This window comes from Oncorhynchus kisutch, linkage group LG13 (genome assembly GCF_002021735.2).
Source record: "Oncorhynchus kisutch isolate 150728-3 linkage group LG13, Okis_V2, whole genome shotgun sequence".
NCBI classification, from domain to species: domain Eukaryota; kingdom Metazoa; phylum Chordata; class Actinopteri; order Salmoniformes; family Salmonidae; genus Oncorhynchus; species Oncorhynchus kisutch.
The window spans coordinates 70,928,095-70,938,721 of NC_034186.2; the positions used below are offsets into that span (position 1 = coordinate 70,928,095).

At 44.9% G+C, this 10,627-nt stretch overlaps 1 protein-coding gene across 1 annotated transcript in view; it reads right to left on the minus strand.

Annotated features, from left to right (window-relative positions):
• The window catches only part of LOC109881763 (B-cell lymphoma 3 protein homolog), a 28,863-nt gene extending 25,286 nt beyond the window's left edge, over positions 1 to 3,577 (minus strand). Inside the window, exons 1-2 of the mRNA XM_020473878.2 lie at positions 1,864 to 3,577; positions 1,220 to 1,391 (exon numbers count right to left, since the gene is read on the minus strand). Coding sequence (XP_020329467.1) covers positions 1,220 to 1,391; positions 1,864 to 2,515 — 824 coding nt within the window. The 5' untranslated portion in view covers positions 2,516 to 3,577. The remainder of the gene's footprint in view (positions 1 to 1,219; positions 1,392 to 1,863) is intronic.
• Positions 3,578 to 10,627: the final 7,050 nt, after the last annotated feature.

Below are 10,627 nucleotides of genomic sequence, written 5' to 3' on the forward strand. Positions count from 1 at the left end.
CAGAAAACCTTTCCAACAGCATAGGCTACCAAACTGGGGTGATTCAAAAATGACCACGGTAGGCAAAAATTAAGAAACATTTGAGGGGTTAATCCATTTGTGTTATAAATAATTAAAGTATTTGAAAGGACTGTAGCGGAAATATATAGTTAAAAATAATTCTGTGGGCGGCCTCCCGAATGACGCAGTGGTCTAAGATGCTGCATCGCAGTGCTAGCTGTGCCACTAGAGAACCTGGTTCGAGTTCAGGCTGTGAGCAGCCGGCCATGACCGGGAGACCCATGGGGCGGCGCACAATTGGCCCAGCGTTGTTCGGGTTAGGGGAGGGTTTGGCCGGCAGGGATGTTCTTGTCCCATCGCGTACTAGCGACTCCTGTGGCGGGCCGGGCGCAGTGGCGGGCCGGGCGCAGTGGCGGCTGGCTTCCAGGTTAAGTGGGCGTTGTGTCAAGAAGCAGTGCGGCTTGGCTGGGTTGTGTTTCGGAGGACGCACGGCTCTCGACCTTCGCCTCTCCCGAGTCCGTACGAGAGATGCAGTGATAGGACAGGACTGTAACTACCAATTGGATACCACCAAATTGGGGAGAAAAAGGGGTTAAAAAAATATTTCAAAAATATCATTATTCCATGGGATATTTTTATCTTCTTTCTTCATTTTTTGTGTGTTGTTATCTGGTCACCTTACTCTAATAGTCATCCCAGCCTCTCAGAGACAAGCCTGTCTCTCATATGAAGACTCACACAAACAATGCAAAGAGACACAGAACACGACACACACACACACAGTACAGATCACAGAGGTCAAGTTCAATCCCAGAATCCCCCTCACCCAGTGACACTTTCACTGAGCAGTAGAGCAGAGAATTGACTCCATTAATCATTACGGAGACAGGAAGTGAAATTAAGGTAAAGAATGTGGTAAGTGTGATAAGGGTACACACAGCACACTCCTCTCTCTCACCACCCCTCAGCCAGGTGAATCATAGACCAAAACAAACAGACTTTGTGACATCTCCTCTCCCTCCAACACATACCTAACTGATCAGGGTCATATGTGAAATGGAAAACAAAAATGACCTACTGAACTCAACTCAGTCCATAGCGCCTTGCAGGTAGTCAGGGTTAGCAAGGAACCCTCGAGGGCAACAGTACTAGGCCCTATCTGCTTCATGAGACTAACTGAAGTTCAATGTATGTCGTTTATTTTATTTTTTTTACATACGTGTCACCGTCGTTGTCTTGGCACGTCGCCTGGGCAACATCTGCCAGCAGGTGTTCGGTATGTCCCGTCGGGTAAAGAGAGGACTGGAGGTGAGAGACAGGCACGTTCTCAACCAGTGGTGACCTGCTGGGCCAGGAGTAGAATGGGTACCCTGGATAGGGATCTGGGTGACCTAGGGAGGGAGGGGGTAGATAGAGAGAGATGTTTGGTACGATAATGTGAAATAAGGAAATTTACAGATGGCCCATTGACATGTTTTGCAAGTTTTTAATCAGTTCAATAATTTAATCACTGGAAGGTCTGGCAAAACAGTTTCTCAATGACTGGGGTTCCAAAGCAGGACTAACCATCACTGCACAATGACACACGATATATGAAGGAACATTCCACAGAGAAAAAAACAGTTTGACTCAAAGGCAAATGACCACTAACTGATTCAGAGGTATATTCTCTTTCAAACCAATAACTTTGATTATAGTCAAATTAATACACTTATGACATGACTGTCAGATATGATTACGCATTTTTAGGAGAAAAGAACATATGAAAATGCGATGGGATAAACTTTGAATAAATATGTAATGGGCTGTACACTTTCATTTTAATATTTTTGTACGTGTCTTTTGCCAGGGCGACTAACTTACAGTAAGGACGGAGTGCTTGCATTGAACGAGCCGGATAGAAGCTTTGGTGTCCATTGTCAAAACCGCGGGCGACGGACAATTGTCTGTGTGAGACCGATGCCAGGGAACCAATATTCTCATTGTCGTAGCTCTTTAAAACAATATTTGGAGGACTCGGTCTGCTGCACACGTCTTTGTTTTTGTAGGGGGATAAGCGTTCATCTCTCTCGGGTGGGTTACGTGACTGTTCCGGCGTCTCCCATTCGGTAGGAAATTGACGTTTCCTAAAAGGAAGCCTCGAGGAAGATATGTCCCGTGTTCGTGTGTCTGTTGTGCTGCGCTCACCAGGGTTCGGAGTGAATGGCGTGTGAGAAGTTACAACTGGGGAGTGTTTTTTCTCCAGAACTGCCGGGTTTCCCGTGTTCACATGAGGTTTTATCAACGATAATCCACAACGATGTGCCAGCGGCTCCACAGTCGGGCTGGCATTTCCGTTTGGACAGTCATCCCCCGTGTGTGGGGCAGTGGGATACGGTACTCTCGCCCGAACGGAGCGACCTTTGCTGGTGGGAGTCCCATCGGCACCGTTCCCACACTCCCTCTTTGTGGTGCGCAAATCCAGTGGCACTGTGGTTTGAGTCTGGTGACCGTTCATGGTCATGGTCCTCGGCATGAACACGGATCAAGTATCCTGGAATCAGCCTCAGGAGTTTTTCGTCTCAAAACATAGCAGTGATTCAAATGCCAATTCAATTTATGTCTTCTATAGCCTAGGCACAGTCTCCTTCTCCACGAAAGTATCCAAATGTCGTTTTGCATTTGGAGTTTAATAATGTAATTTGCCATGCCAAAACAAGAATGTCTCGAGGCTATTCTCCAAATCCATAAATGTTCCTTTTGAGAATTTGTGGACACTGATAATTGAAATAAATGAAATCACACAACTGAATTGTGGTAAATGTTTTGAATATAATAAATACTACTTTAGAATAACCTAACTGACGATAACACACCTGCAATATAACAGATAGGCAAGAGAAGAAAATCAGTAGGCAATTATGTTCCTTTTATTGCAACGAATCAAACTGTCTGTCTCTCTCATTCACATAACCAAATCCCTGAAACTGGGGCTTTCCCTTTCGTATAACAATTAACTCTTTACCTTCCTGTTTGCAAACTCAAACAATGCGTTCTGACGGTCTACTTTTGTTTTTAAAACCAACACCTTTAAGAAATTAAAGGTTTCTTGTAACTTAAATGTTCAATGTTAATTAAGACATATGATTGATTTAATTCACTTAATGTTAGAATTCCTGTTTTACCTCGGTTTAAGCTATGGATTGACCTAATATGTCAACGATGACAAATGCTTTTTTCGGATTTTAAATTAGGACTAGCACAAACGCTGCTAGAGATGGCAAAATGGCACGCAATGCTCGAATTCTGCGTAGAGTGCATTTGGCACCAGGAAGTGGTGAGAAAAAATGTGATCTAATCCAGGGGTTTCAAACTCATTCCATGGAGGGTTTAGTGTCTGCAGGGTTCTGATGGGCAAGGCATTGTGCCCTTGAGCAAGGCACTTAACCCCCCACAACTCCTCCTCCACGGGCGCCCAATGTGGCAGCCCCCTCCTCCGAACTGTATATGTATGTGTGTCTTTTGGAGGGGTTGAGATAAAGCAGAGGTCAAATTTCAGTGTGACTTTATGTACAATTGACCAATAAAGGGACAGCCTTAAATAGCCTTCTGATCTGGGCCTCTGTGTCATTGCACATCTCACTCCATCAACCCCCCCCCCCCCCCCCCCCCCCCCCCCGCAATACACACACACACACACACATCTCACCACACACACACACATGTCACTCGGTTTGCCTCCAGCTGATTCTTTAGTTACCAGGGCCAATTTGGGACTTTCCTCAGATGTATGGAAGTGTGGAACCGCCAACGGAAAATCAAGCTTTGTGTCTAAAGTCCCTGAAACACCCTGCTGAATCTGTGCTGACACGTTGTGCAGCTGCTGGATACAGTAGATAGTCAAAGTGTCCTGTGTGCCTTTGTGTGGGATGTGGTGGGATGATCGTTACCATGAACTGTTGGAGGCAGGTAACCTAGCGGTTAGAGAGGTGAACCAGCAACCGGAGGGTTGCCAGTTGGAATTCTGGGTCCAATGGGAAAAATCTGCCTGGGAAATGAACTGAAACCAGAGGGTTGCTGGTATCAAATCCTAGATGCCATTATGCCCTTGAGAAAGGCACAACAACAGTTCCCCGGGTGCCCAGTGTGGCAGCCCCTAGCACCTCTCCAAAAGAACCTGTGTGTGTATGTGTGTCTTTCGGTTGGGTTAAAAGCAGAAGTCAACTTTCGGTTGGACCTTGTGTGCAATTGACCAATAAAGTGATCCTAATCTGAATCTGTTTGAGCTACCCTGGCCAACCGTACACTCATACAGCACCCACCTCTTCATGCCTGTATGAGCGACTTCTACCCTTATTTTATGTCTTTACACTAAGTTTGACAAAATGCAAAAAAGTGCTGCATTCTGTTAAGAACAAGGCGTGGCAGGATGGTTTTGTGGTGGTGTAGAGGTGAATGGACAGACAAGATGGAACACCCTGAGAGAGTGAAAGGAGGTAGGGCTGCACGATATGGGCCAAAAAATTGAATAGCGATTTAAAAGTAACAAGTAAATATATTGCGATTGCAATTTGACTTCCGATATAGATCAAAACACTTGGATGAACCATTTGAAATAGAATGATTTATATTAAGAAGCAAAGTGGAAAGCAACATCATTCTTGTTTGGAACAATCTGTTGACTGCATTAAACCTAACAAAACAGCATGCAAACTTCTAGTGAATCGAACAGCGAGGGTCAGCCATGAGGAGAGGTAGAGAGACGACAAACACATGGCTTATTGGTGTTTCAAAATATTGCATGATATATGGATCTCTTGCTATATGGATATTGCACATGTCAATATTGCGATGTTGATGTGAATTTGATTAATTATGCAGCCATAAAAGGAAGCCATGGCCACCTAGTGTCATTAGATGTATACTCAGTGGTCAGTTTATTAGGTACATGCATCTAGTACCGGGTTAGACCCCTCTGTAGCCATGTTCAGCAACAATGTACAGATGCGCTGTGTCGTTCAAACATTGCTCAATTGGTATTAAGGGATCTAACGTGTGCCAGGAACACATTCCCCATACCATTACACCACTGCCACCAGCCTGTACCGTTGACACCAGGCATGATGGGGCCATGGACTCATGCTTTTGTTTGTTTGTTGCTCCCTGCTTATAGACAGAGACTAAAACAGGAAGCTCCCACGCTCAGGTCTGTTCAACGCTGGTCCGACCAAGATTGCTTTGATCACGTGGATTGGGATATGTTCCACAATGCGTCAAACAACAACATTGATGAATACGTTAATTCGGTGAGCGAGTTTATTAGCAAGTGCATTGGCGATGTCGTACCCACAGCAATGATTAAAACATTCCCAAACCAGAAAACGTGGATTGATGGCAGCATTTGCGTGAAACTGAAAGTGACCGGAAACATGACCGAATGCAAACAGTGTAGCTATTCCCTCCGCAAGGCAATCAAACAAGCTAAGCGGCAGTATAGAGACAAAGTAGAGTCGCAATTCAACGGCTCAGACACAAGAGGTATGTGGCAGGGTCTACAGTCAATCACAGATTACAAAAAGAAAACCAGCACCGTCGTGGACCAGCATATCTTGCTCCCAGACAGACTAAACAACTTCTTTGCTCGCTTTGAAGCCAATACAGTGCCACTGACACGGCCCGCTACCAAAATCTGCGGACTCTCCTTCACTGCAGCCAACGTGAGTAAAACATTTAAACGTGTCAACCCTCGCAAGGCTGCAGGCACAGACGGCATCCCCAGCCGCATCCTCAGAGCATGCGCAGACCAGCTGGCTGATGTGTTTACGGACATATTCAATCAATCCTTATCCCAGTCTGCTGTTCCCACATGCTTCAAGAGGGCCACCATTGTTCCTGTTCCCAAGAAAGCTAAGGCAACTGAGCTAAACGACTACCGCCCTGTAGCACTCACTTCCGTCATCATGAAGTGCTTTGAGAGACTAGTCAAGGACTAGTATATCACCTCCAACCTACCTGGCACACTAGACCCACTCCAATTTGCTTACCACCCCAATAGGTCCACAGACGATTCAATCGCAACCACACTGCACACTGCCCTAACCCATCTGGACAAGAGGAATACCTATGTGAGAATGCTGTTCATCGACTACAGCTCAGCGTTTAACAGCATAGTACCCGCCAAACTCGTCATCAAGCTCGAGACTCTGGGTCTCGACCCCGCCCTGTGCAACTGGGTACTGGACTTCCTGACGGGCCGCCCCCAGGTGGTGAGGGTAGGTAACAACATCTCCACCCCGCTGATCCTCAACACTGGGGCCCCACATGGGTGCGTTCTGAGCCCTCTCCTGTACTCCCTGTTCACCCACGACTGCGTGGCCATGCACGCCTCCAACTCAATCATCAAGTTTGCAGACGACACTACAGTGGTAGGCTTGATTACCAACAACGACGAGACGGCCTACAGGGAGGAGGTGAGGGCCCTTGGAGTGTGGTGTCAGGAAAATAACCTCACACACAACGTCAACAAAAGAAAGGAGATGATCGTGGACTTCAGGAAACAGCAGAGGGAGCACCCCCCATCCACATCGACGGGACAGTAGTGGAGAGGATAGTAAGTTTTAAGTTCCTCGGCGTACACATCACGGACAAACTGAATTGGTCCACCCACACAGACAGCGAGGCTGAAGAAATTCGGCTTGTCACCAAAAGCTCTCACAAATTTTACATATTCACAATTGAGAGCATCCTGTCGGGCTGTATCACCGCCTGGTACGGCAACTGCTCCGCCCACAACCGTAAGGCTCTCCAGAGGGTAGTGAGGTCTGCACAACGCATCACCGGGGGCAAACTACTTGCCCTTCAGGACACCTACACCACCCGATGTCACAGGAAGGCCATAAAGATCATCAAGGACAACAACCACCCGAGCCACTGCCTGTTCACCCCGCTATCATCCAGAAGGCGAGGTCAGTACAGGTGCGTCAAAGCAGGGGCCGAGAGACTGAAAAACAGTATCTGTCTCAAGGCCATCAGACTGTTTAACAGCCATCACTAACATTGAGTGGCTGCTGCCAACATCATACTGACTCAACTCCAGCCACTTTAATATTGGAAAAATGGATGTAAAAAATGTATCACTAGCCACTTTAAACAATGCCACTTAATATAATGTTTACATACCCTACATTACTCATCTCATATGTATACACTGTACACTATACCATCTACTGCGTCTTGCCTATGCCGTTCTGTACCATCACTCATTCATATATCTTTATGTACATATTCTTCATCCCTTTACACTTGTGTGTATAAGGTAGTTGTTGTGAATTGTTAGGTTAGATTACTCGTTGGTTATTACTGCATTGTCGGAACTCGAAGCACAAGCATTTCGCTACACTCGCATTAACATCTGCTAACCATGTGTATGTGACCATTAACATCTGCTAACCATGTGTATGTGACCATTAACATCTGCTAACCATGTGTATGTGACCATTAATATCTGCTAACCATGTGTATGTGACCATTAATATCTGCTAACCATGTGTATGTGACCATTAATATCTGCTAACCATGTGTATGTGACCATTAATATCTGCTAACCATGTGTATGTGACCATTAATATCTGCTAACCATGTGTATGTGACCATTAATATCTGCTAACCATGTGTATGTGACCATTAATATCTGCTAACCATGTGTATGTGACCATTAATATCTGCTAACCATGTGTATGTGACCATTAATATCTGCTAACCATGTGTATGTGACCATTAATATCTGCTAACCATGTGTATGTGACCATTAATATCTGCTAACCATGTGTATGTGACCATTAATATCTGCTAACCATGTGTATGTGACCATTAATATCTGCTAACCATGTGTATGTGACCATTAATATCTGCTAACCATGTGTATGTGACCATTAATATCTGCTAACCATGTGTATGTGACCATTAATATCTGCTAACCATGTGTATGTGACCATTAATATCTGCTAACCATGTGTATGTGACCATTAATATCTGCTAACCATGTGTATGTGACCATTAATATCTGCTAACCATGTGTATGTGACCATTAATATCTGCTAACCATGTGTATGTGACCATTAATATCTGCTAACCATGTGTATGTGACCATTAATATCTGCTAACCATGTGTATGTGACAAATAACATTTTATTTGATTTTATTTGCTGCTTTATTTATTTCACCTTTATTTAACCAGGTAGGCTAGTTGAGAACACCTCTATTTAACCAGGTAGGCTAGTTGAGAACACCTTTATTTAACCAGGTGGCCAGTTGAGAACACCTCTATTTAACCAGGTAGGCTAGTTGAGAACACCTCTATTTAACCAGGTAGGCCAGTTGAGAACACCTCTATTTAACCAGGTAGGCTAGTTGAGAACACCTCTATTTAACCAGGTAGGCCAGTTGAGAACACCTTTATTTAACCAGGTGGCTAGTTGAGAACACCTCTATTTAACCAGGTAGGCCAGTTGAGAACACCTCTATTTAACCAGGTAGGCCAGTTGAGAACACCTCTATTTAACCAGGTAGGCCAGTTGAGAACACCTCTATTTAACCAGGTAGGCCAGTTGAGAACACCTCTATTTAACCAGGTAGGCTAGTTGAGAACACCTCTATTTAACCAGGTAGGCTAGTTGAGAACACCTCTATTTAACCAGGTAGGCCAGTTGAGAACACCTCTATTTAACCAGGTAGGCCAGTTGAGAACACCTCTATTTAACCAGGTAGGCCAGTTGAGAACACCTCTATTTAACCAGGTAGGCTAGTTGAGAACACCTCTATTTAACCAGGTAGGCTAGTTGAGAACACCTCTATTTAACCAGGTAGGCCAGTTGAGAACACCTCTATTTAACCAGGTAGGCCAGTTGAGAACACCTCTATTTAACCAGGTAGGCCAGTTGAGAACACCTCTATTTAACCAGGTAGGCCAGTTGAGAACACCTCTATTTAACCAGGTAGGCCAGTTGAGAACACCTCTATTTAACCAGGTAGGCCAGTTGAGAACACCTCTATTTAACCAGGTAGGCCAGTTGAGAACACCTCTATTTAACCAGGTAGGCCAGTTGAGAACACCTCTATTTAACCAGGTAGGCCAGTTGAGAACACCTCTATTTAACCAGGTAGGCCAGTTGAGAACACCTCTATTTAACCAGGTAGGCCAGTTGAGAACACCTCTATTTAACCAGGTAGGCCAGTTGAGAACACCTCTATTTAACCAGGTAGGCCAGTTGAGAACAAGTTGTCATTTACAACTGCGACCTGACCAAGATAAAGCAAAGCAGTGCGATAAAATCAAACAACACAGAGTTACACATAAACAAACGTACAGCCAATAACACAATAGAAACAAATCTATGTACAGTTTGTGCAAATGTAGAAGAGTAGGGAGGTGAGGCAATAAATAAGACATGGAGGCAAAATAATTACAATTTAGCATTAACACTGGAGTGATAGATGTGCAGATGATGATGTGCAAGTAGAGATACTGGGGTGCAAAAGAGCAAGAGGGTAAGTAATAATATGATATCATCTGTTGCATCATCAGCATAATGCAACAGGAGCCAGGATTCGTCGGACTCAGACCAGGTAATGTTTTTCCGCTCCTCAATTGTCCAGTGTTGTGATGGCAAGCCTACTGGAGCCACTTCTTCTTGTTTTTAGCTGATAGGAGTGGAACCCGGTGTGGTTGTCTGCTGCAATAGCCCATCTGTGACAAGGACCGATGAGTTGTGCGTTCTGAGATGCCGTTCTGCACACCACTGTTGTACTCTGTGCTGTTATTTGCCTGTTTGTGACCCGCCAGTTAGGTTGCACGATTCTTGCCATTCTCCTTTGACCTCTGTCATTAACAAGCTGTTTTTGCCCACAGGACTGTCGCTGACTGTCGTGCGTGAAAAGTCCAGGAGGCCGGCCATTTCTGAGATACTGGATATAGCACCACTGGTACTGACGATCATACCACTCTCAAAGTCGCTTAGGTCACTGGTTTTGTCCATTCTAACGTTCAATCGAACAGTAACTGAATGCCTCCATGCCTGTCTGCCTGCTTTATATAGAAGCCATGGCCACCTGACTCACTGTAGGAGCTAACCATTTTTGTGAACGGGGTGTACCTAATAAACTTGCCACTGAGTGTAAATTGACAACAAACTGAATGTGACGGGCACTGGAGAATGATGCAGGGAAGACCCAGAGTCTCTGTAAATATTGCAACATACACTTGGAGATCTCTTTGGTGCAGTGAGCAGCCTCACACGCTCGGACTGTGAACTTGTTGCCAGTGTCTCCATCATGTGGATAATGTAAGTATAGCCTGGTTATAAAGAATTCTACCAGGCCAATGCAGTTCCAGTCTCTGCCACTTGTCGGCAGTAGAGACCCAATCATACAGGAAAGGTGCATAGTGGTTTTCTTCATTTGGAAAACTGTGACTTGGCCTCATCATTATCAAGCATTTTATCTTAACACATCCCATGTCTTTCCAATGTGCTACTGCGTAATGATCACTCTACACTAAACCTAACATCCATGCCTAACAGCTGCCAAGAGAATGGTTGCCTTACGATGGCAAGCCTCACACACTCTGCAATGGATTTCCTTATTCATGGTA